The sequence below is a fragment of the Schistocerca serialis genome, chromosome 4 (genome assembly GCF_023864345.2).
Source record: "Schistocerca serialis cubense isolate TAMUIC-IGC-003099 chromosome 4, iqSchSeri2.2, whole genome shotgun sequence".
NCBI classification, from domain to species: Eukaryota; Metazoa; Arthropoda; class Insecta; order Orthoptera; family Acrididae; genus Schistocerca; species Schistocerca serialis.
In genome coordinates this window covers 752,054,916-752,082,676 of record NC_064641.1, presented here as the reverse complement: position 1 = coordinate 752,082,676, position 27,761 = coordinate 752,054,916, and the positions used below count along the sequence as shown (strand labels likewise).

At 45.9% G+C, this 27,761-nt stretch overlaps 1 protein-coding gene across 1 annotated transcript in view; it reads left to right on the top strand.

The window, feature by feature from the left end:
* Positions 1-27,761, top strand: part of LOC126473290 (protein THEM6-like) — a 209,435-nt gene that overhangs the window by 79,437 nt on the left and 102,237 nt on the right. Inside the window, exon 2 of the mRNA XM_050100249.1 lies at positions 23,496-23,718. Within this exon, the coding sequence (XP_049956206.1) occupies positions 23,559-23,718 (160 nt within the window). The 5' untranslated portion in view covers positions 23,496-23,558. The remainder of the gene's footprint in view (positions 1-23,495; positions 23,719-27,761) is intronic.

Sequence of the window (27,761 nt, the reverse complement as noted above, 5' to 3'; positions counted from 1 at the left end):
TTAGGATGTGGTGCAGACCCCACAGTCATGGAGCTGTCAGTACGGCACTGTGCAAGCTGATGCTGGTTCCATAATGGCGTGGGCTGTCCTCTGCTCCAACTGAACCTATCATTCACTGGAAGTGGTTATGTTCGGCTACTTGGAGACCATTTGAACCTATTCATGGTTTTCATGTTCCCAAACAAAGATGGAATTTTTATGGATGCCAATGCGCCATGTCACCGGGCTACAATTGTCGCGACTCGTTAAAAAAGAACGTTCTGGATAGTGCGAGCGAATGATTTGGCCAAGCAGATTGCCCGACATAGATACCATCGAAAATTTGTGTGAAGTAATAGATGGGTCAGTTCATGCGCACAATCCTGCACCGTCAACACTTCCGAAATTACTGACGTCTATAGAGACTGCATGACTCAATATTTCTGCAAGGGATTTCTAACGACTTGTTGAATGCATGGCCCGTAGAGTTAATAGACTACGCCGGGCGAAAGGAGATCCGACACGATACTAGGAGGTATCCCATGACTTCCGTCACGCTAAAGCTACAGAGGAGAAAGTCTACTGCTGTAATGAAAAGCAAAAACACATGGACTAAACGTAGCTATTGTGTATATTTTATGGAATGTTTATAGTTTCCGTGTTGTCGATGCTATCCAAGCTGTCGGGGGAAGATACGGACCTACCCAGTAGTTCAGCATCCGATTCAGACAAACGCCTATGCATGTGGAGGGATTACTCGTTAAATCAAAATATGTGAATGGTGTTCGGGGAGCTCGCAGCTATGTCGTGGTCGCGAAATGATACTGAAAGCTCCAGGAATGTTGTTTTGGAATTTAATCAAGAAATAGTTTATTTGAGAATCTTCGCTCTTTTCGTAGAGAGTAGTTCTAGAATGTTTACCGGCCTGAAAGTTCATAGTCTCGCTTCTGAGCAAGCTCTGTAGACAAGTACATTGAGCAATAATATAATGTTATCATGCAGAAGTCCATGTGTCACATTAACAAAGAACATGTACGCGTACTTCAGGCAGGAATGCCGAGTGCTGCACGGACAAAGACTAAAGGTTTACTTTGTTCCTTCAGGTGAACAAAATCGAGCAGCGAATCAAGGCATGGGATACCGGTCACGTGACCACGCACGGAGACTGCCAGCGGAACAGTGGCGCAAGTTCATGTCCCCCCTCCACTGAGTGAGCACGCGCTCCTCAACTTAGCGGGGCGGCAATAAATCACATTTTTATTCGTAAGATGTCATTTATCTGTTCATAATCCTGCAAATTGACGTCCATAGACACTTCAGTATAGTTTTAAATCTTTGTACCGAGAGATAAGTGAACATCTCGCCAGTGTGTGACAGATGTGCCCATTACCCACGTCAGAGATCACTAACAAATACACATTCCTGAATCTTGATGAAACTTGACGGGTGTGTAGAGGGGGCATAATTCAATACGTAGTTTTTTCGTTTGTGCCCAATTCCACTTTTAAGAGGTAAAACACACTGAAAGGTAATTTGGCATATTAGCAGGATAGGCTAATTAACTTTCGTAATAATTCTAAATTTTGCAAAATACTCAACCATTAAGAAAAAATTGTTGAATCATAAAGTGTGAAAAACCGTTTAAAGAGTCTCACCCGAGGACAAGAAACTTGTTCATCTGGTGATACCAAAGGGCTCGACGGCACAGGTATATAGCCGTAGTGCGTCGATTGCTTTCGATGTTTGAAGAACTTTGTGATTTTCAGATCTAGTTCTGTTGAATGACTGATGTGAATCTTCACTTGAGAAAAAATATAATCAAGCTGCAGTCACCAGTACATAACAAATTCACTTCGCCGAGGCTTGCCAATGCACTGAAATATGCCTGATCAGGATACTTAGAGGCTCGCCCGTGGCAGTTTGTCGAAATCCTGCTGGATTTTGTTTTACATTGTGTTCTCCACCGTGTATATTAAGTGAAAAAATTCATTTTATGTGCATTGTGTAGAAAAAGGGATGTTCTTAAGCATTTCTTTGCAGGTCATTACTGCAACGATTTTGTATCAAAATTTAATGTAAAACGTCAAATGACTTAAAACATGAAACACACATAAGTAAAATTAATAATTAATATAATAATGAATGTTTAGACGTTTAGTTAGGTACGTTGAATATACTCGCAGCAAATTGTTCGCAGCTTATTTTCCAAAAATGGTATTTCAAAAACCTCCTTTATTACATTCGGAGGTATGTGGGTGGAAAACTTCTTTCATTTGTGTTATAGAAGTTTCAATTCTTAAATTAATTAAACGTGGTAGGGTATTTTGCAAAACTTCAAATAAGTTGATTAGCCTGTACTGTTTCAAAGAACGTTAATTACCTATCAACTTTTGTATGAAAAACAGTTTCTATATATCAACGTTTTTAAAATATTCTTTCTAAACCTAATATGCCAAATTACCTTTCTTAAAAGTGAAATTGGGCACAAACAAAGTATTGCATTATTTTTGACACGCTACACACTCGGCAAGTTTCATCAAGTTCGTAATTTACACAGAAAACTCTTACCGAAGGGTGGAAAGCTAGTTAATTAGTTATCAGTAGGTAAATACGCGCACGTTAAAAGTGTGTTGCCGGGACATTGACATAGACTGCGATTTATGTGATCAAATCCTTCACTCCTAGCCCCTTCATAAGCGTACAGATATAGAGAAACTCTCATTTCAAAATCTTTCTTAGAGGCTTCGCTCTGTCGTGTAGTGCTTTCAAAAACAAATTGATGTATTTACATCCTTACAATAGGTTGGATCTTAGAAATGCACTGAGATTCGAATTGATATCCGTTCATCCATTCATTATCAGATACTAAAGCAAACGGTTTGTTGATTTAACCGTCCTTCTGTCCTTCACCAACTGTACCATTTGACTGTACTTGCTGCAGTTCGTTGCACCATCATCATTTTGTAATATGAAAATTCTCTTGTTTTTTGTGGGTTTTTTCTAATGAGTTTTCCTTCAAAGATATTTCTTATGAAGTTGTAATGCCGAATTAAAGGTCCAGTTAACTGAGTTGCTGTTCTCTGTACCCTTTTAATGTCCTTTTGTCTTTAACATATTTTAGTGCTTCGTTAGTTTTTCAGCCGAGGATGTTTTTGCGGCTGTTCATGTTCATATCTCTAATGCAATTTTTTCTTTCCCCGTGCCCACCCTTCAAACTCACAGCTTAAAATGTTACAAAAAATCTTTTGATGAATTTATTCCTTGTTTCTATATTAAGGTGCTTGGTTGTCAATAAATTGCTCTTACCTCTTAGTGCTACTTCAGTCGCTGCAATTAGTCTTCTAACGTACATCATGCTTACGTTGCCAATCTCTTATTGTCTTAAGTAGCAAAAATCATTTTCTCGCTTTAGCATTTTATTTCATACCATAATGTTTTCCCTTCGTCTGTTCAGTTTATTTATGACAATCATTTTAATATTTTTTGGAGTTTATTTCCAGTTCGTGGTTATTCAAGGCAGTTCATGTGCCTTGCCAGAGTCTAAGGCTACTATCAGTGAACTGAATACAATACATTTGTTTACCATTAATTTAGATTCCTTTGGTGCGACTTTTCATTCATTGCACTGCAGTTTCTATTATGCTTGAGTGAATGGGGATAACTTTGTTGGACACCTCTTACTATCCTAGCCTCTTTCTTAGTGCAACTGATACGTAATTCTGTACTCGGATTTTTGTTATTAATTGAGAATTAATATTTCGACTTGCCAGTCTGTTCCAGTTGTATTACGTTCCCCAAACAGTATTTTCCAGTTGACTCCACGAAAAGAAAAACCGGTGTAAAGTGGTGTAGAAATTATTCTATGGGGAAATGGAAAATAGGTAACGACAGACTGCCGACGGTAAAGCAAAAGGCTGGCCTAGGACATAGTTCTAGGTACAAAATAGATTATATTCTAGTCAAATAAAGATTCAGAAACCAAATAAAATGTAGTCTTGTAAACCCTGGTTTTGAGATTGATAGTGATACCATAATAGTTCTAGCCAAGTGTAGTAATAAACTTAAAACAAGCAACAGACTGCGACTGGACAAAGTAGTATATAGACTACAGAAAGAAGATACAGCTGAGAAATTTAGAGAGGAGACGGACAAGATATCTCAAAGTGTAAGCTGGGAGGAAATAAGATGTATCACTGAAGGAGCACAGGCTGTGCTAGTAACAAAAAACTAAAGCCAAGAAAGACTCGGAATTTTCAAGAAATACTGGATCTCGTAGAAAAACTTAAGGAAAAACATATTTGGACCAATACAGAAAAAAAATTGGCCAGGTGCAGGGACGACTCGCGCACTGATGAACCCAGACAAGTTTAACACGGTTCCTACATTCTAGGAATCGAGAATCCCGACGATTTTTGCTTGTTCTCGATATTGATACTCGCAATATAACTGTCCTGGGAATTTAAAGACTTTCAAGAATGTTTTTATTTCAATAACAAAAATGTGACAGTCATGCTGGAGGCAGGCGACAGTTAACAAAACAATAATCAGTAACTCTCCATTCAGAGCGCGGATGTTTCTTTCACATAAACCTTCAAACGCCATATCTACGTGCAGTAATAGTTTCCGGATATCTGATAATGGGTAAATGCCGAAGTACGTAATATGACCAATAGTCATACGTTGAAGGATGGGTGACTTTCGCCATTGCGACCTTGTCAACCTGAATGCAGAACTATAGATTGTTTAAATTTAAAATTCGACGCCGGATAACAAATAATAGAAACATTTTTCTCGTATGATAAGATAACAATTTTTATTTTTTTCTTTACTTATACGGTGAAACCTTGCTTTTTGCCAGATTTCATTATTCTAGGTCAACGAAAAGCGCCCTATATGTTTTGATAAGTGTCCGCGAGTATCAAATATACTTAAATGGCCATATTTTTTGTTGCATTGAGCTAGAAGGTTCAACTTTTTTACAGCGCCAAGGGACCATAAGCCTTAGTATGTGACAAATTTCAACTTTATACGTGTATACGGGTCCTGAGAAACACACACACACACACACACACACACACACACACACACACACACACAATAACAAAGTGATCCTATAAGGGTTCCGTTTTTACCGATTAACAAACAATAGTTACGTGCCGCATAGTAAATCATCAATGGCGAAGTTAAATATATAGAGAGATAAACCACATAGCAAAAACAGTTAAAATTTACTGACGGGCAAGTCTTGGTATCATCTCTAGTTTCAAAATTTTTTGTCATCGTCATTTTGTGATAAGATTATCGCAAGACGTATGAAGTTCCTCGACTCTCCTTGCAAATGGTCTGAGAATTTTAAAACTAAAGTAGCCATATACTGTGGTAATTTCAAATTCCTCACCCCCCAGTCTTAAGAACCAAATACTACATGAAGGAATACACGTTTTGATCTGTTCCTCCAGCTCTTATCTGAACAGTAACTCAGTCTGCTGCACATAAACTTCCTTCGCTGCAATACAGCACATCACGCAGCGCGTAAGTGTTTATCATTACCGATGCAAAAAGTAGTTAAGTTCCTGCCTTGGATGGTGATGCCTTTGTGAGAACTCCATGTTTATTTACAATAACGACACGTTTCTAAAACGGTTCGAACAAAATGTTACGAATTATATTAAATGAATGCGCGTTTTACATTACTTCACTACAGTGGATTCATTGTTACAGTATGACAAGATTGCCTGACCCCCCTGCGGGTTCGGGGGTAAGAATAGGCCCGCGGTATTCCTGCCTGTCGTAAGAGGCGACTAAAAGGAGTCTCAAATGTTTTGGCCTTAATGCGATGGTCCCCCTTGGGGTTTGACCTCCATTTTTCAAAATTCTACAGAAGTACGAGCCTTTTGGGGAAGGACACCTTACATGGTGTACCACTGGTCCTAAGTGCACTAAGACCTTGGCACTCAGCATTGCACCGGCGTTGTCACCATACCCATTATTCCTCACATTGGGCCTAAACGCCTGATGGGTTGTCCAAGTTACGCCCATAGTGCATCTCCATCTGCACCAGCGATCATGATGGACTTTCCATGGCACCAGAAATCCAGCACGGTAGCCAGCACGTTGTGGTGGGGTCGTCATGTACCCTCTAGGTTGTAGCCCCCTGACAACACAGGGATCGTACTGCCGATACCTGAGCTGCACGCTCTCCACGTTGGCCAAGGAGTAGATGCCCGTCTCCTTGGGGCATCAGGACTCCCGGCAATGGTCATCCTGCCAGGTGGCCCTTGCTGCGGCTGGGTGGCGCCCGTGGGGAGAGCCCTTGGTCGGAGTGGGTGGTATCGGGGCGGACGTTTCGCACATGAAACGTCAACACGTATCAGGTCGCTCTGCGGCCGAGTCTTCCAAAAGAAAAGGTACCGTTTCTAGTTCTGGTTCTCCTGCCCTTTCCCCCTTGGCCACTCCATGGGAGGAGGGACAGGCCCGCCGGCTTGGGGCGAAGTACTTCCCCCGCTATTTGGTCTGTTCTCGAACAGATGGGGGGACGTTCGCCACCTCCAAGCCCATGTTCTTTGTTCAGCACATTGAGGACGTCTTCGGGGAAATCGAGGCTCTCAGCAAGATGCGATCAGGGTCCGTTCTTATCAAGACCACCTCTGCCACACAATCGGCGGCACTCCAGGCGTGCGACCGCCTAGGGGACATCCCAGTCTCCATTGTCCCACATCTGGCACTAAATAGGACGCAGGGGGTTATTTTTCATCGTGACCTCCTGCTACAATCTGATGAGGAGCTCAGGGCCAACCTGGAGCGCCGCGGCGTGCATTTCGTCCGGCGAGTCCAGCGCGGCCCCAAAGACCGTCGCATCGACACCGGGGCCTTTATCCTCGCCTTCGAGGGGGACGTTCTCCCGGAGAAGGTAAAGGTGATGTGCTACCGGTGCGACGTGCGACCTTACGTCCCACCTCCTATGCGCTGTTTTAGGTGTTTGCGCTTTGGGCACATGTCGTCCCGGTGTGAGGCTGAGCCCCTTTGTGGCGACTGTGGACGTCCTCTTCGTGAGGAACATACTTGCACCCCACCACCTCGGTGCCCTAATTGTCCTGGCGTCCACTCGCCTAGGTCCCCAGACTGCCCCGCCTACCAGAAGGAGAAAAAGATACAAGAAATCAAAACTTTGGATCGGCTCTCTTATTCTGAGGCCAGGAAGAAGTATGACCACCTTCATCCCGTGTCACTGGCCACTTCGTTTGCGTCAGTTGTGTCCACTCCTTCCGCTGTATCCTCACCTCTATCCTGTCCCCCCTCCGCCTCCTCTGCCCATCAGGGGGCTCTGCCTCCGCCTCCCAAATCCCTCCCTTCCAACTCCTCCTCCCCCGCGGCCCCCACCCCCCCTGCCCCAGGGGCCACCCTTCCTCCTCCTCCTCCCCCCACGCCACCTCAGAAGCGATCCTCTTCTCAGGCGTCCATCGGGGAAACGTTCCGGACCCCAGCTTCCGAGGTCCGGCGTTCCAAAACGGACCCCGCGCGTGAGGACCTTCTTCGGGTCCAGCCCACCATCCCTGTGCCTCCTCGGCCTTCCAAGAAGGCCTCCAAGAAGAAGTCTCTATCCCCCTCTCCACCCCGGCGCGTTTCATCTGACGCTTCATCCGTGAGTCGCTGCTCCCGGCCGTCCTCAGTTCCGCCGGGACGCTCTGCTGCCAGGCGTTCCGCCGGCCTTTTGTCGGCGGGTGGTGCGGCCCCTCCTACACAATCAGGGACAGCGGCCGCAGCTGGCGACGAGTCGATGGAACCGGATCCGCCTGCCGTCAGTTGTAGCGTTGTTGCCTCGCAACCTGGCCCTCCGCGGCCATTGAGGTGACCAGCTCTTCCCCGTCTCGTTCCCCCAACTTTTTGACTAGCAATGGCGTTGTTTCATTGGAACATAAGAGGTATTCGATCTAATCGGGAGGAATTACAACTGCTCCTCCGCCTGCACTGTCCGCTCGTCCTTGGTCTCCAGGAAACCAAGTTGCGCCCGACTGACCGTATTGCCTTTTCCCACTATACCTCGGAGCAGTATGACCTCGCCCCTGTGAACGGTATCCCAGCTCATGGTGGGGTCATGTTGCTCGTTCGGGACGATGTCTATTACCATCCCATCCCATTGACCACCCCACTCCAAGCAATAGCTATCCGCATTACTCTTTCTGCTTTTACTTTTTCAGTTTGTACCGTCTACACTCCACCGTCATCTGCTGTTAGTCGGGCTGACATGATGCACCTGATCGATCAGCTTCCCCCGCCGTTCTTATTGTTTGGCGACTTCAATGCCCATCATCCCCTTTGGGGCTCTCCTGCATTCTGTCAAAGAGGCTCACTCTTGGCGGATGTCTTCAACCATCTCAATCTTGTCTGCCTCAATACCGGCGCCCCGACTTTCCTCTCGGACGCTACTCATACCTACTCCCACTTGGACCTCTCGATCTGTTCTACCACTCTTGCCCGTCGGTTCGAGTGGTATGTCCTTTCTGACACCTATTCGAGCGACCACTTCCCCTGTGTCGTTCGTCTCCTGCACCACACCCCATCCCCACGTCCTTCGCGCTGGAACATACTGAAAGCTGACTGGGGACTTTACTCCTCCCTGGCGACCTTTCCGGACCACGATCTTTCCACTTGTGACAGTCAGGTCGAATACCTCACGGCTGTTATTATCCATGCTGCCGAACGTTCCATACCTCGTACTACTTCTTCTTCACGTCGCGTTTCCGTCCCCTGGTGGAACGAGGCTTGTAGGGACGCTATCCGTGCTCGACGACGTGTTTACGCACCTTTCGCCGCCATCCTACGTTGGCGAATTGTATTGAATACAAACGACTCCGAGCGCAATGCCGTAGAGTCATCAAAGACAGCAAAAAAGCATGCTGGGCCTCTTTCACGAGCTCCTTTACCAGTTTTACTCCCTCTTCCGTTGTTTGGGGTAGCCTGCGCCGGCTGTCGGGCATTAAGGCCCACTCCTCAGTACCTGGCCTGACCTCAGGTAATGAGGTCCTTGTTGATCCTGTGGCTGTCTCCAACGCCTTTGGCCGCTTTTTCGCGGAGGTTTCAAGCTCCGCCCATTACCATCCTGCCTTCCTTCCCAGGAAAGAGGCAGACGAGGCTCGGCGACCTTCCTTCCACTCGCTGAATCTGGAAACTTACAATGCCCCCTTTACTATGCGGGAACTCGAACGTGCGCTTGCACTGTCCCGGTCCTCTGCTCCGGGGCCAGATGCCATTCACGTTCAGATGCTGGCACACCTTTCTCCGGCGGGCAAAAGCTTCCTTCTTCGTACCTACAATCGCGTCTGGACCGAAGGTCAGGTCCCCATGCGTTGGCGTGACGCCGTTGTTGTTCCTATACCCAAACCCGGGAAGGATAGACACCTTCCTTCTAGTTACCGCCCCATTTCTCTTACAAGCTGTGTCTGTAAGGTGATGGAGCGCATGGTTAATGCTCGGTTAGTTTGGATTCTTGAATCTCGACGACTACTTACTAATGTCCAATGCGGCTTTCGTCGCCGCCGCTCCGCTGTTGACCACCTTGTGACCTTGTCGACATTCATCATGAACAACTTTTTGCGAAGGCGCCAAACGGTAGCCGTGTTCTTCGACTTGGAGAAGGCTTATGATACCTGTTGGAGAGGAGGTATCCTCCGCACTATGCACAAGTGGGGCCTACGCGGTCGTCTGCCCCTTTTTATTGATTCCTTTTTAACGGATCGAAAGTTTAGGGTACGTGTGGGTTCCGTATTGTCCGACGTCTTCCTCCAGGAGAACGGAGTGCCTCAGGGCTCCGTCTTGAGCGTAGCCCTTTTTGCCATCGCGATCAATCCAATTATGGATTGCATTCCACCTAATGTCTCAGGCTCTCTCTTTGTCGATGACTTCGCGGTCTACTGCAGTGCCCAGAGAACATGCCTCCTGGAGCGCTGCCTCCAGCGTTGTCTAGACAGCCTCTACTCATGGAGCGTGGCAAATGGCTTCCGGTTCTCTGAAGAGAAGACGGGATGTATCAACTTTTGGCAATATAAAGCGTTCCTTCCGCCATCCTTACATCTCGGTCCCGTTGTTCTCCCATTCGTGGACACAACTAAGTTTCTAGGGCTCACGTTGGACCGGAAACTGTGTTGGTCTCCACATGTCTCTTATTTGGCGGCCCGTTGTACACGTTCCCTTAATGTCCTCAGAGTTCTTAGCGGTTCATCTTGGGGAGCGGATCGCACTGTCCTGCTTTGCTTGTATCGGTCCATAGTCCGATCGAAGCTGGATTATGGGAGCTTCGTCTACTCGTCCGCTCGGCCATCCCTCTTACGCCGGCTCAACTCCATCCACCATCGGGGGATACGTCTTGCGACCGGAGCCTTCTACACTAGTCCTGTCGAGAGTCTTTACGCTGAAGCTGCCGAGTTACCATTGACTTACCGGCGCGACATACTGCTGTGTCGGTATGCCTGCCGGCTGTTGTCTATGCCCGAACACCCCTCTTACAAGTCCTTCTTCGCCGATTCTCTCGACCGTCAGTACGGGTTGTATGTGTCTGCCCTGCTGCCCCCCGGAGTCCGCTTCCGTCGCCTGCTTCGACAATTGGATTTTGCCCTCCCTACCACCTTCAGAGAGGGTGAGAGCCCGATACCACCTTGGCTCCAGGCTCCGGTTCGTATTTATCTCGACCTCAGCTCACTCCCGAAGGAGGGTACTCCGGCTGCAGTGTATTGCTCACGGTTTGTCGAACTTCGTGCTCGACTTGCTGGTCACACCTTTATTTACACCGATGGCTCCAAAACTGACGATGGTGTCGGCTGTGCCTTTGTCGTCGGGACCGCCACCTTTAAATACCGGCTCCTTGACCAATGTTCCAGCATTACGGCCGAGCTTTTTGCTCTCCATCAGGCCATTCAGTATGCCCGCCGCCACCGCCATTCATCGTATGTACTCTGCACTGACTCACTCAGTGCTCTTCAGAGCCTTGGGGCTCCCTATCCGGTCCATCCCTTGATTCAACGAATACAGCAGTCCCTCCATTCTTTCGCTGATAATGGCGGTTCTGTCAGCTTTCTGTGGGTCCCCGGACATGTAGGAGTGCCTGGGAATGAGGCTGCGGATGCTGCAGCCAAGGCTGCAGTCCTCCAGCCTCGGCCAGCCTCCCATTGTGTCCCGTCATCTGACGTTTGTGGGGATGTATGTAAGAGGCTTGTGTCCTTGTGGTGGGATGCTTGGTCATCCCTCCAAGGAAACAAGCTCCAGGCAGTAAAACCGCTCCCAACTGCTTGGACAACTTCCTCCCGACCATCTCGGCGCGAGGAGGTCCTTCTGACCAGGTTGCGGATTGGGCATTGCCGGTTTAGCCACCGCTACCTGCTCTCTGGTGACCCAGCCCCGCAGTGCCCTTGTGGTCAGGCATTAACGGTGCGCCATGTTTTATTGTCGTGTCCCCGTTTTAGTCAATTTCGTGTTGTCCTGTCCCTGCCATCTACCTTACCGGATGTTTTAGCTGATGACGCTCGAGCAGCTGCTCGTCTTCTGCGTTTTATAACTTTAACTGGCTTGACCAAAGACATCTAACCTTTTTACTTATTTCATCTGCATCTTTGTCAGTTCCTTTTGATGTCCCCCCCATCCCCTTGAGTTTTAGCAGGTTCCTTGTGCTCTAACACCAGTGACTGGGCGCTAATGACCTCAGCAGTTGAGCGCCCTTAAACCCTACCAAAAAAAAGATTGCCTGTGCTGTGTCCGCTGTACTCTCTCTCTCTCTCTCTCTCTCTCTCTCTCTCTCTCTCTCTCTCTCTCTCTGAGTTTTAATGGACTTTTGCTGTCAGACCACCGTATCCCCTCCTGTCAGGAAGTTCCATATGCTTGGCATCTCGGGGGAAATGAAAGCGCGACTAGCATGCGGCACGCGAATTCAGCAGGTGGATTCCTAGAAGCGACTGGTGATTACATTAACAACCACATGCCCGTATGAATGTCCTCTCAGATGTGCACAGTTTCATTTCCCGAGAGCGGTCGTTTTCTACGAAAACTGGCGGCTCTTTTTCCTGAATAAAATTTCCTGAATTGACAAACATTGTTACTACTGATTATGGAATTGTGTGTAGATGATTTTGTCGCCATAACCTGGCGTCTAGTCCTAAATACAAAATATACTCTTGCACGTAAGAAGCAATTAAATGTTTCTAAACAAAAAGGTTCAAATGTTTTGTGAAATGATTTGTCTAGTACTAAGAAATAAAATAGAAAAATATTAGACTCGCCTTTTGAATGATGCTCGTAATCACGTACAGCAGGTGAGGTGCCGATTGAGAATTTTAAGTTCAATATTTTTCTTATAATAGAATTGTAAAGAGTTCTAGAGAATATTTGTCTAACGGGTTATGCAGACCGTGCATCCTGTTGCTGTGTGGCCTTGGCAAATTTCTATTACCTGTGCCTGAAGGTGTAAAAAGTCCCAACAATTTTTTAGCCTCAAGTTTTCAGTAGATAAATTTTCAGTAGATAAATTTTCAGTAGATAAATTTTCAGTAGATAAATTTTCAGTAGATAAATTTTCAGTAGATAAATTTTCAGTAGATAAATTTTCAGTAGATAAATTTTCAGTAGATAAATTTTCAGTAGATAAATTTTCAGTAGATAAATTTTCAGTAGATAAATTTTCAGTAGATAAATTTTCAGTAGATAAATTTTCAGTAGATAAATTTTCAGTAGATAAATTTTCAGTAGATAAATTTTCAGTAGATAAATTTTCAGTAGATAAATTTTCAGTAGATAAATTTTCAGTAGATAAATTTTCAGTAGATAAATTTTCAGTAGATAAATTTTCAGTAGATAAATTTTCAGTAGATAAATTTTCAGTAGATAAATTTTCAGTAGATAAATTTTCAGTAGATAAATTTTCAGTAGATAAATTTTCAGTAGATAAATTTTCAGTAGATAAATTTTCAGTAGATAAATTTTCAGTAGATAAATTTTCAGTAGATAAATTTTCAGTAGATAAATTTTCAGTAGATAAATTTTCAGTAGATAAATTTTCAGTAGATAAATTTTCAGTAGATAAATTTTCAGTAGATAAATTTTCAGTAGATAAATTTTCAGTAGATAAATTTTCAGTAGATAAATTTTCAGTAGATAAATTTTCAGTAGATCAGGAAGTGCGAATTCTCAATCCGCACCTCATCTGCTGTAGCTGATTTCGAGCATCATTCGAAGGTGCATCAAATATTGCTCTGATCTATTTTCTTATTTTTAGACAAAGCATTTGAGAAACCTTGACACTTTCATACTTTTAATTTTTTGTTCAGAAAGCTGTTCTCAGAATGAAAAGAGTTTAGTACTTGGTTCGAAGGAAGGCAATTCGACAGTTAAATATCACATTAATGCAACTTTCTAAGGGAAAAATGACTAGGGTTTGAAGAAATGAACCTCGACACTTCATCTTTGCATACGTAGCAGCAGCTGTTGGTGAAATACTTTTTCCTACAGCCACAATTTTTTTCTTAATTACCTTGATTACTTTCAAGCAAATTTTTTTTTTTCCATACTCGATCTTATGCTGGGCAGTCTGATACCCCACGAAATACGGACAAAGACCCAGTGTGTAAGTTACAGGACGTCATGCTTTCATTAGTCAAACATCTGACTAAACCCAACAGTTCTTAATACGATTTTGTCATGATGACATAGTTCGGGACCGTGGCTGTTATTTGAAAACAAATGTTGGTGTTGAGACAGCAACACTGATAGCAACGCCACGATGTTGAATGAGTTTCGTGCATCCTCAGGACGTCGTGTTACAACTCAAACTGTGCTTAATAGGCTTCATGATGCGCAACTTCACTCCCGACGTCCATAGCGAGGTGCACCTTTGCAACCATGACACCATGCAACGCGGTACAGATGGGCCCAACAACATGCCGAATGGACCGCTCAGGATAGGCATCACGTCCTCTTCGCCGATGAGTGTCGCATATGCCTTCAACCAGAAAATCGTCGGAGACGTGTTGGAAGGCGACCCGGTCAGGCTGAACGCCTTAGGCACACTGTCCAGCGAGTGCAGTAAGGTGGAGGTTCCCTGCTGTTCTGGGCTGACATTATGTGGGGCCGACGTACGCCGCTGGTGGTCGTGGAAGGCGCCGTAACGACTGTACAATAGGTGAATGCCATCCTCCGACCGATAGTGCAACCATATCAGCAGCATACTGGGGGCCATCAGTCTTCATGGACGACAATTCGCGCCCCCCATCGTGCACATCTTCTAAATGACTTCCTTCAGGATAACGACATCGCTCGACTAGTGGTCAGCATGTTCTCCAGACACGAAACCTATCGAACATGCCTGAGATAGATTGAAAAGGGTTGTTTACGGACGACGTGACCCACGAACCACTCTGAGGGATCTATGCCGAATCGCCGTTGAGGAGTGGGATTATCTGGACCAACAGTGTCTTGATGAACTTGATTAGTATGCCACGATGAATACATGCATACATCAATGCAAGAGGACGTGCTACTGGGTATTAGAGTTGCCGTTGTGTGCAGCAGTCTGGACCACCACCTCTGAAGGTCTCGCTGTATGGTGGTACAACATGCAATGGGTGGTTTTCATGAGCAATAAAAAGGGCGGAAATGATGTTTATGATGATCTCTATTCAAATTTTCTGTAGGTTACGGAACTCTCACAACCGAGGTGATGCAAAACTTTTTTTGATGTGTGTATACGCCTCCAGTTTCCTATTCCATCCACGGATGGTAATGCGTGTGGCGGAACCGGTTTATAGTATTTGGTGACTTGAATTGCTTATAAATGATATTTCAGGTTCTCAAAAATGATTATCCGGCTAATATGTCACTCTGCTAAGAAAATCTGCACTTGACGTTGTGTAGAAATGTGGTTTGTAAAGTCGTGTGAGTAGCACTAAATTGCATGTCATTTATCAGATTTTACACAACTGTTACTTAAGATGGAAGCACTTTTCTCTAGCAAAAGGAACGTTTAGTCACAAAATACAACCCGCGCACAACACTGACGTATGTCTCCTATTAAAATATTTCATGTAAATCGTCAGAAATAATTAGGCTTCATACATCAGCAAATAAGAAATTGATATTACGTAACGTGCTATGAGCACTGTATTTAAGGATTCTATCTGAGTTGAATTCTGTCTTTTAAAGTAGATTCAGGACCACCAGTGCACATTTACTTCCTTTCATTTACATCTAACAACATTTAGGTTTGTTACAATTCTCGATTCAAAACTGCCGCCGAGATATTTTTGCTAAGATGGCGGCAGACAGACGATAGTCAATTTGTCCATTGTTATTCTCGATTTGTTACCAAGGTAATATATTCAGATAAAACTCTTTAAGCCTTTTATCTCTATTCTTTAGCATTTAAAATCATTTTCAGTTATAAATACCATTTTTTTATACCAGCTACTAGTAAACTCCGCTGTAGGTTACTAGCGCTAATGGCTGTGCTCCTAATTGCGTAGCAGAAAATTAACACTTAAGAACATTAATTAGACTGGATTACAATTGAAATAAATACAAATCCACGTCTAGACAATAACGACTCTATTTTTTAAATAATTAACAATATAGTTACAGGTTTTCTCTTTACAGACCTCACACGTCTCACGTCCGAACAGTTCATCGGTTAGCACAGAATGAACCACTGAACCACAATTATCACATATAACAAAAAAGATTATAATTGTCGTTGTCCATGAATGTAGTTCTTTGATAAGTTTTAATTCATACAGAAATTAAATTATTACATAAATAACGAAATAATTACTCATTTTTACACGATACAGTCCTTTTCTACGTAGTATCGATAATATTTGTTGAGGTTTGTACACTTAGTTCATTTGACATTCTGTGGCTAGAACATAGTGTCTTGGATATTACATGCGGCAACATTGGTAGAGGGTACTGTACTATATGAACCCCAATTAGTGTTGCGGATCATTAGGTGAGAGGGAGTGGTGTCCTTGAATCTTCCAAATGTGTCAGTTGCACCAAATATCTGGTGTAAGCTTAAACAGACAAACCCGTCCATGTGTGAGAAAAGACATCCAATGAGACAGGCTGCTTACGTGACGTGTACGTCATTTGATTTTTCTGTACAGATCAGAAAGTGACCATGTATAGCATGAATCCGAGCTCCACTGAAACAATTCTGGATGTTGTTCAGGGGTATTTTGAGGATTTTGGTGTAACGGACCCGTGGCATCCGACGAGGCGCTAGAGCAATAAAATTTCATCGGATTTATACAGTGCAAACGCCGATGGTATGAGCTGTCATGTTTAAACATTCTTTCATTCAGTCAGTCCATTCAGCCATGTGATAAGTAAGAAACCAATGTATATTGTACTGACTGAGATCCCAACTTAAAGAGCAAGTAATCTCCCTGATTAGCCGGCCGGGGTGGCCGAGCGGTTATAGGCGCTACAGTCTGGAACCGCGAGACCGCTACGGTCGCAGGTTCGAATCCTGCTTCGGGCATGGATGTGTGTGATGTCCTTAGGTTAGTTAGGATTAAGTTCTAGGGGACTGATGACCACAGATGTTAAGTCCCATAGTGCTCAGAGCCTTTTGAGCCAATCGCCCTGATTCCCATTAACAAGAGAATTGTCAGTACCAATAATCTCTACCTTGTGGACGTTGTGAAATGTAAATAATTAAGAAACATAAACTCACAAAACCTACAGAACTCAGGCAATTAGCAGCAACGTCTGAAATTATCGTATTTTGCTTTAATTATTAACGCAGTGGTGTTCAGTTTTCGTGTGTTAGCCAAAGTGCCTGAAATCAGTCTGGAAAAAATTGGAAACTGCTATTATCCATATGTATAAGATCTATGTGACTAAAATCACTAATTTTGAAAGTAATTAAAAAATTTGCGGTATTATGCAACCCAGATCACAACAAATCAAAGGGGGTGAAATTTCAAATGTTCCCAGTGGTGAATGCTCGCCCGAAGATGGCCAGAGGACTCTGCCCTGAAATATCGTGGCAACAAATTATAGCCATCCGGCACTTCGCTCGAAATTTTATGGAAAATCAAAAGATACTTTTTGTGTAAAAGACAGCATTACTGCTGACACTACTGAAAAAAATGGTTCAAATGGCTCTGAGCACTATGGGACTTTCCTTCTGAGGTCATCAGTCCCCTAGAACTTAGAACTACTTAAACCTAACTAACCTAATGAAATCACACACATCCATGCCCGGGGCAGGATTCGAACCTGCGACCATAGTGGTCGCACGGTGCCAGACTGAAGCTCCCAGAACCGCTCGCCCACACCGGCCGGCTTCAGCAAAGTAATGTAAAATTATGACTGGGTGCTACGGTGCTATAGTTTATACTTGACATGGCCAAACTTTCCCCCCAGGGGGTCCACAACTCTTTTGTGGATGTGTGCGTAGCGAACATGGGACCCCGGGCTAACGAGGCTCTCCTTCCTTTCTGGGCTGCATACCTTCCTTTTCCGCATCCTTCCCTATCCCCCATCTTCGCCCCCCTCCCCTCATCTCTGGCTCTTTCCTTCCCTTTCTCCCCCTTTGGGAGTATGGTTTGTGCCTACGTCCGGAGACGGACGCTTGTAAATGTAACACATTCATCGCCTTCTCTGCTTGCATCTCTTCATCCTTGCTTTGTCCTTCTCTTTTCCTTACCTCTTCTCTTTACCCTTTTCTCCGCTGCGGCGTTTGAGACCTCTCTTCTTTCCTTTCCCTTCCTTTCCCTTTCTTTGTTTTTCCCTTTCTCTTTTTCTCCCTGTGCATGTCTGAAGGCCGACCCACGCATTTTCATGCGTAGCCGGTGACTGGGTAACCCGTAACTCCCCGCCCCGGGTAGACAGGTAGGACATGTACGTACCCCCTGGTAACGGCCAGGCCCAGGGAGGGCTGATTACCTGAGCTGATACCTTCCGAAAGTGCCGATTGGTCCCTCCGTCCGTTTCTCGGGAGGAGTGACCTGAGGTGTGAACAATCACCTAAGGCAGGAGTGCCCTCAGAGAGGGACCCCACAAGGGAGGAGCGCGCAATCGGAGACGCCGGTAATCATGGCGATTCTTTCGCAATTGTTTCATCTTCCACTATGTCTGCTCACAAGCGTAAGTTCACTGAGTCTCAGCCGCAGACAGTTCTTCCATCGTTGCCACAGATCCTTGTTGTTTCTCGGTCTGACGAAGGTCACGACTTCTCCACGGTCAACCCTCTCATTATTCAGAAAGGTGTCGACGCAATTGCAGGTCCTGTAAAGTCTTGTTCCAGATTACGGAATGGCACCTTGTTGTTAGAAACAGTCAGTGCCCTCCAGGCACAAAAATTTCTGCGTACTTCACTGCTCCACACCTTCCCTGTCCAGGTGGAAGCGCACCGCACCTTAAATTCCTCGCGTGGAGTCGTTTATACTTGCTCCCTCAACGGATTGTCCAACGAGGAAATTCAACACTACCTGTCTGACCAGGGCGTAATGGCTGTTCATAGTCACGAAACGGGTTGACATGATCATCATTCCAACCCGTACTGTCTTCTTGACATTTGACAAAGTTCAACTCCCATCGAAAATCAAAGCGGGCTATGAGAAAATTTCCGTTCGCCCTTACGTCCCAAACCCTACACGTTGCTATCTGTGTCAGCGGTTCAATCTCACCAGCCAGTCCTGTTCCAATCCGGCCAAATGTGCTACGTGTGGCAAGGATGCCCATGATGGTGCCTGTCCACCTCCATCCCCTCGTTGCATAAACTGTATGGGTGACCACGCTGCTTCCTCTCGAGATTGCCCCATTTTTAAAGACGAAAAGCTCATTCAGGAAATCAGAGTGAAGGAAAAGTTGTCGACCTTTGCTGCTCGAAAATTATTCGCCAGCCGAAAGCCCACTGTGCCTCAGACAGGAAAATACAGCACTGTCCTTGCCTCTCCTCGGCCAACAAAGGAGGCGGCCACGCAGACTTGTGATCTCACCTTTAGTGGCACGGTCGTCAGATCGGCCAGCTCAAAGATCGCCCGTTCAACCTCCTCACTTTCGCCTGCTCCATCTATGGCTCACCCTTCATCGGGTTCTGCTAAATCTCGATCCCAAAAGTCAGGCACCCGGACTTCCAAAAAAGAGCATACTCGTGAAGATTTTTTACGTACCCCAACTTCACAACCATCTGTTCCTCCTTCATCTAAACATCATGTTTCCGAGAAGGCTAATAAGAAACCCAGTTCCTCTCCTTCTCCGCCACGGCGTGTCTCATCTACAGCACCACCTGGCGGTAACCGCCCTCGGCCGCCTTCTGTGTCGCTGAGGCGCATTGCTGGCGGCCGACCAACCGGGCGATCGCTGGTGGCAGGATCTGCTCCTGAACAACCTATGGATCAGGATCTTCTGCCTTCGGCTAAATGCCGTTCTATGCTGTCGGTCGCAAGCTCTGATCAGGCGTTGAGTTGACGGCAACCTTGGTCACATTATTCCAATTTCTGTCCACCCTATGTCCATTATCCATTGGAATATCCGCGGAATTCGAGCCAATCGGGATGAATTGACGATCCTCTTACGATCCTACTCGCCGGTCATCTTCTGTATTCAGGAAACAAAGCTGCGTCCCCACGACCGCTTTGTCTTCCCCCATTTTCAGTCAGTCCGATTTGATCTCCCCTCTGTTGAAGGCACTCCAGCACATGGATTCTTCTCCATAATACTCATTATCACCCAATCCCGTTAAACACTTCCTTCCAAGCAGTTGCTGTCCGTCTTTCCCTTTCTGGATACACCTTCTCTCTTTGTACTGTATACATTCCTTCGTCCACATCAATGGCACGAGCTGATCTCCTTCATCTTCTTGGTCAGCTTCCGCCCCCCTATTTGCTGTTTGGGGACTTCAATGCCCACCAACCGCTTTGGGGATTTCCACATCCTTGTCCGCGTGGCTCACTATTGCTAGACGTCTTCCACCAAGCGGATCTTGTTTGCCTCAACACTGGGGACCCTACATTTTTGTCTGCCTCCACGACAAATTTCTCTCATTTGGACCTTTCGGTCGGTACTGTTCCGCTAGCTCCGCGCTTCGAATGGTTCGCCCTTGTTGATACACACTCGAGTGACCACTTTCCATGTGTCCTTCGACTGCAGCAACAACTGCCATATATGCGCCCGCGAGGCTGGAAGTTTGCCCAAGCCGATTGGACACTTTTTTTCGTCTCTAGCGACATTCGATGACCGTCACTTTCCTAGCGTCGACGATGAGGTCACTCATATTACAGACGTTATTCTTACAGCTACGGAACGTTCAATACCTCGCACCTCCGAATTGCCCAGGCGCCCCCCAGTTCCTTGGTGGAACAAGGCATGCCGTGACGCAATACGTGAGCGGTGACGTGCTCCTCGCGTTTTCAGACACCATCCTACATTGGCAAACTGTATCCGCTATAATCAGTTCCGTGCGCGGTGTCGTCGCGTCATCCGCGATAGTAAGAAGGCAAGCTGGGACTTCTTTACTGGCTCATTTAACACCTTCACTCCCTCCTCGGAAGTTTGGAGTCGGATTCGACGGTTATCAGGCGCGCCTACTTTCTCCCCGGTCTCTGGGCTTACTGTCGCTCATGATACATTAGTGGACCCCGTCGCAATTTCTTACTCATTGGGTCAACACTTTGCTGAGATTTCGAGCTCTTCAAATTACCCGCCAGCGTTTCTCCCGAAGAAACGTGCAGCGGAAGTGCAACCTCTTGCTTTCTCCTCTCAAAATGGCGAAAGCTATAATACTGTTTTCTCCATTCGGGAACTCCAACATGCACTCTCTTCTTCTCGCTCCTCCGCCCCAGGACCGGATGGTATCCACATCCAACTGTTGCTACATTTATCAACCCATAGTCTGCGTTACCTCCTTCGCCTTTATAATCGAATTTGGACCGACAGTACTTCTCCCAGACGATGGCAGGAAGCTATCGTCGTTTCTGTTCCGAAACCTGGCAAGTCCTCTCCCCTCTATCTATCGCCCCCCATTTCTCTCACAAGTAGTGTATGTAAGGTTTTGGAGCGTATGGTGAATTGCCGTTTAGCTTGGTGGCTGGAATCCCGCAGTCTTTTAACACCTGCCCAATGCGGTTTCCGAAAGCATCGTTCTGCAGTTGACCATCTTGTTGCTCTCTCCACTTATATCATGAACAATTTTCTCCGGATACGCCAAACAGTAGCAATATTTTTTGATCTGGAGAGAGCATACGATACCTGTTGGAGGACAGGCATCCTCCGCACACTGTTCTCTTGGGGCTTTCGCGGTCGGTTGCTCCTTTTTCTTCGCGAATTTATGGCAGAGCGCACATTTAGGGCGCGGGTGAACACTACTCTCTCCCGTACTTCCTCCCAAGAAAACGGGGTACCCCAGGGCTCCGTGCTAAGTGTTTTACTGTTTGCCATTGCCGTAAATCCCATTATGGATTCTCCTTCCCGATGTCTCGGGCTCCCTCTTTGTGGACGATTTTGCGATCTACTACAGCTCTCAACGGACCAGCCTTCTTGAACGACGTCTTCAAGGATGTCTCGATCGCCTCCACTCTTGGAGCATCGAAACCGGCTTCCGTTTTTCTCCCAGTAAGACCGTTTGTGTTAATTTTTGGCGACGTAAGGAGTTTCTTCCACCCTCCTTACATCTAGGACCTGTCAACCTTCCGTTTTCGGACGTCGCTAAATTCTTGGGTCTTATGTTTGACAGAAAAATGTGCTGGTCCTCCCACGTTTCCTATCTTTCGGCTCGCTGTCTGCGATCCCTCAACACCTCCGTGTCCTGAATGGTACCTCCTGGGGAGCGGACCGAGTGGTCCTTCTCCGCCTCTATCGCGCCTTAGTGCGCTCGAAATTGGACTATGGAAGCATAGTCTACTCCTCTGCTCGGCCGTCTATTCTTCGGCGTCTCGACTCTATCCACCACCTTGGATTACGTTTAGTGTCTGGAGCTTTTTACACCAGCCCTGTGGAAAGCCTTTATGCTGAGACTGCGGAACCTCAGCTGTCCAATCGGCGAGCAGTCCTGAGTCGTTATGCTAGCCATTTGTTTTCCATGCCTGCTAGTCCGGCCCATGACGTTTTTTTTCGACGCCTCCTTGGATTTAGTGTATGCAGGCCGCCCTTCCTTCCTCCCTACTACCACCGGGAGTCCGCTTCCGTCAACTGATCCATTCTCTTTCCTTCCGCTTTCCTAAAACTTTCTTGACAACTTGGGGTACAGCACCGTCTTGGCTCCGTCCCCGGACCTGCCTGCTCCGTGACCTTTCAGTTTCCCAAGGATGGTACCCCTTCACCTGTTTATCGTCGGGCATTTTCTGCTCTGTGCACAAATGAAGGAAGCCACATTTATTTACACTGGCGGCTCAAAAACATCGTTTGATGTAGGGAGTGCCTATATTGTTGGCGACACCCCAAATCGATTTCGGCTTCCCGACCAGTATTCGGTTTATACTGCGGAGCTTTACGCTGTTCTCCAGGCTGTCCAATACATCCGTCGCCATCAGCGGATACAGTATGTTACCTGTTCAGATTCTCTCAGCTCTCTACCCTGTCCACCCCCTGGTCCATCGGATTCAGGACTGCCTCCACTTGCTCGGCGTCTCGGTGACGTTCCTCTGGATCCCAGGACACGTTGGCATCTGTGGAAATGAGGCGGCCGATATAGCGGCCAAGGCTGCAGTCTCTCTTCTTCGGCCAGCTATTCGCACGATTCCCTTCGCCGATCTATGGAGTGTTTTATGTCGTCGTGTTGTTCTTTTATGGCATGCACATTGGTCGACACTTCCCCATAATAAATTGCGGGACGTGAAAGCTCTTCCCTGTGCTTGGACCTCTTCCTCCCGAACGCGTCGTCGGGAGGAGGTAATTTTAACTCGACTCCGGATAGGGCACTGTCTTTCTAGCCATCGACATCTTTTAAGCGGCGATCCTCCCCCACTTTGTCCCCACTGCTCTCAGCTGTGGACGGTAAGACACCTTTTACTTGAGTGCCCCTATTTTATTCCGTTACGCGCCCGTCTACAGCTGTCGCCTGAAATATTGTCCATTTTAGCAGATGACACTCGCTCAGCCGATCGCGTTCTTGAGTTTATTAGTGCCAGTGAAATGACGTCAGTCATTTGAAGCTCTTTTTGGGACAACCAACCACTTTCTATAGTGGTTTTTTAACCTTTCCATCTGCTTTTAGTTTCTCCAATTTTTTGAGTTTCGTTCCCATTGCTGCTGGTTTCCAGTTTGGTTAGCATGCCCAAAGTTTGGCATGTAACAGTTTAGTGTCAACTTCTGAAGAAGGCCAAATTATTTTGGCTGAAACCTAGGTAAAGATTGGTTTCTATTTGCAACTGAGGCTGACGCGTTATATGTTTAATTTTGTACGTAGTGAAATAATCTTTAATACCTAAATATTGTTCTTTCAACAATGGGGTGATTGTTCAAAATCCTATGTAAGAGTGTGGGACTGTTTAGACCGGATAGACACTCAGAATGCTGACTGTGTGTGCCCGCAGGAGCGCACCGGAGTGCTGACGTGATGGCCTGGTAGCTGGCAGCCGGCAGCCGAGGACTCCGCCATGCTGGTGCTGTGCTACGTGCTGGGGGGCGTGGCGCTGCTCGTGCTCACGCTCTACCTCACGCTCGAGTTCCACTACTTCATGCGCATGGCCATCAGCGTCCTCATCGCCAGGTTCTTCAAGTCAAAGGTCGCCATCCTCGACGAGACCTACACCTATGGTGAGCATGTCTAAAAGACGCAAATGGATATTTAGAAGGTACATCACAATAGCGAAAACACTTAGGGTGGAAGTACACAGTAAATGAGGCAAACAGTTTTCGAATACACTCTAAGACAAAAGAAGCGACGCACCAAAAGGAATTATCCGTAAAGTGCTGAAATCTGCAGATCTGATGTACATGTAGAGACTAACATAACTCCAGAAAACTTGTTTGATTTATTCAAGAGAAGTAGATTGGGGAACTGAGCAAGTCAATAGCGCGTTCGTTCACCTCTGGCCCTTATGCAAGCAGTTATTCGGCTTGATATTAATTGGTAGTTCCTGGATGTCGTCCTGAGGGATACTGTGCAAAATTATCCAAATAGTGCGTTAGATCATTGAAATATCGAGCTGTTTGTAGGGCCCTACCTGTAAATTTACAAAAGTTCTCAACTAGGGACAGATTCGGCAAAACTTGCTGGCCAAGGCAGCGTTTGAAAAGCTCAAACACGAGCAGTAGAAGCTCTCACCGTGTACGAGCTGGAACTATCTTGCTGAAATATGTCTGCCATGAAGGGCAACAGAACTGGTTGTTAGAATACCGTCGACGTATCACTGTACTGTAAGGGTGCACCTGATCACAACCAAAGGTCATTATAATAAAATGAATACCCCTAGCCGCATACAGGCGTTGATATGTCAACGGGGACAGTTGAAAATGTGTGACCTGACCGGGCCTCGAACCCGGGATCTCCCGCTTAAATGGCAGACGCTCTATACTTCTGAGCCACCGAGGACACAGAGGATAGTGCGACTGCAGGAACTTCTCTCTGACACGCCTCCCGTGAGACCCACATTCCCAACTTAATGTCCCGCACTATATTCATAGTGCCCCTGCCCATTATACTAGTTATTCACGGCTTTTTGCCGATTCCCGTATTGGGCACTGTTCGTGCATCCGCAAAGAAGAAGAAGAAGAAGAAGAAGAAGAAGAAGGTAAAATGGCCGGTGAGCCATATATATATATATATATATATATATATATATATATATATATATATATATATATATATGTCATCAGTTATGACAATTTCTGGCGATAATGAGCGAGAAAGTATTCCAGATATAACAAGAGGCTATGTAACAAGAGATACTTGCGTCCAAGAATGTCGAAACGATAAACGCTGATTCCATACACATACGTGATTGTATTAGGAACGTGAAGTCGGTGTACTAAGCGTTATAGGATACACACAATATCTTGATTCACCAGTAATGAAATATTTGGAGAATTGGCGTTAGCCCGGCTTTATTGTCTTGGCTCTCTTTTTTTTTCCCCCGACGGAGGAGGAGGAGCTGGTCCATCACATCGCGTCCCAGCCTGGAGGACCTGGTCATTTTTACTAAAGGTTGTCTTCCTTTAGCCGTTGATAAGACAATAAGCAACTACAAGGTAGCAGCTGCTAATTTTAATTTCCGCGTTATCCCCCATACCTAGAGAGAGCATTCTGCTATGTGCATCCTATAGTTTAACGTAAAATCCGAACCACGTGCCGATTTAAAGACTTCTCACACCGTTGGGAGGTGACGACTAGGTTAAAACGCAAACTGAGAAAACCAAGGCCCGACCGGGATTCGATCCCGCGATCCCTCGGTTCCCAGTCATACACTTAACCGCTAGAGAGCCAGGCCCGACATAGCTCAGCAGTCTCCCACATCTGTTGCGTTCTGCTTCGACGCAATAGAAAACAGTTGACGTCACTTAGGTAACGATTTGTGTTGAATTGGTCCGTGAGTATCTTTAGATTTTGAAATTGTTCTTACAAGAAGTTTCAGATTTTGCGGCCAACCCAGCTGCAGTGAACGAGTAGCTAATTACAGAGATCTTCATGCCCCAACGCCGAAAATGTCATGTAAGAGTTAACACCCAGTGAATGATGCTAATACTGCAATTTTGCGTTCTTACTAAGTACGATCAGTTAGAGATGATCGCTTTGATATTATGAGACATTACAATCCACATGCATCTACATTCAATCCTTCCAGATCTCAAAACGTTTCTACACGCCTCTTGCCTTGATGCTGCGCACAAGCTCCGCTGTTTTTTGCTTTCCTGCGGAGCGCAAGGAAATTTATCTAATAACCTGCTAGATCCCTGCTGGGGAGCAATTTGTCACTGCGGAACGAAACGGAAGTCGTAAAATAGTCACGTAAGTGCTAACACGCCACAAGTAGTGTCATTGTGATACGAGCATTCTGATTTCTTCTCCGTCTAGGTAGCATGGCATGTGGAACTGTTTCGTCAGCTGGTTCGTTCTGATGTGAAGCATTGCCAGAGCCGGTAGCTCTTGCGTCGCGTCTTGTCTGGCAACACTGGGAGCAATAGCTCGCCACCAAATGGTCACACCCTTGAATCTGGTTCATGTGTTACAATTCGATCCATCCAGGGCTAATGACAGTTTCAATGAAACCTTTTTGAGCGTTATGACGACCATCTGAAAAGGACAGCTGCAAAGACAGTCGAAATGTTGGTTTGAGTTTTGTAATTCTACTCAGCATTGTCGTCAGTAATATTAACTATAAGGGGTGTTCATAAAGAAACGAGCCGGAGGAATAATCACAGGAACCAGTACCTGTATCTTAGAAGTATCGACCCTGGCTGTTGATACACTTGTCCCACTGTGACACAAGGCCGTGAATGGCTGTCTCGTAAAATCCCCGGGACTGCGATGTTAACCAGTTCCGCATCTACAGCTGGACGTCATTGTCTGAGGTGAATCGTTTGCCCCTATGCTGACAGTCTTCTTTGACCAAGATGGCCCCCTTCTGATTCACTTCCTGCAGCACGGGACAACAGTGAATGCCCAGCGTTACTCGCAAGCCTTGACCACCCTTCGCCAAGCAATCAAATCCAAATGACCAGGCAATCTCACCCATGGGGGTCATTCTGCTCACGACAATGCAAAGCCTCATATGGCAAACACAGCCGCAGCACTCCTGCAGAAATTCAAATTGGAGGAGTCCGGACCTCTCTCCCTCTGATTATGCCGTTTTTGGTCCCCTTAAAAAGGCTCTGAGAGGCAAACGATTCACCTCGGATGACAACGTCCAGCTGTACATGCGGAACTGGTTAACAACGCAGCCCCTGGAATTTTATGAGACAGCCATTCACCACCTTGTCACAGTGGGAGAAGTGTCGAAACAGCCAAAGTCAATACTTCTAACATACAGGTTCTAGTTTCTGTAATTATGACTCCGGCTCGTTTCTTTTTGAACGCCCCCTTAAATCACACTTGGCCGTACGGGCCAATTCTGTTTCTAAGACCTTTCTATAGAACTTCATAAGGTCTTATTTCTTTGTCTTTAACATTCATCCAGTTGTGGATATCATATGGAAGTCAAAATCTCTTCTCGATTAAATGTGCTGAATATCCTTTTGTGCTGTTTAAACATTTGATCTGAGGTCAACTTCATTGATAAAGCTGTCGAGGTTATTGTTCTCCTTAAGATTGCCTGTATGATTCTTTTTATTTGTTTGAGATCGATACTGAGTGCAGCTAATACAGTGTTAATGCACATGATATACTTTTAGTCATTAAAATGTCATTATTTTATATCTTCACTGACGAAACGTCGATATGGAGTCAAATAGAGTTGCACCAAGGGCCAGAACGTCAGATGCCTCCCAGCCAAAAACGTCATAAAATCATTTCTTTTTATTCAGATACTCTACAGAAATGCCTGCTAAGACGTGGATGACTGCGTTAGATGATGCAATATTTGTCACACCTCTTGTCGGTGGGTACTGTCAGAAAGCATAATTTTTACTTCCTTACTTTAGCAGGCGGTTCCATTTATCAGCAGCTGTCTGTTCGCAGGCGCTACAAATTTCTACCTTGCCCTTTCTTTTCTGACACACCTCCTTCCCATGGTTTTGGCTTTAGTTCCTCTGCACTTTGCCCGCGTCCTCTCTGGGCTGTTCCTCCCTGCCAGAGAAGAGTTGAGCAAACGCTGCCCACTGCCGTTATGGTTGTTCCTCCATCCGTCGGACATGTTCATACC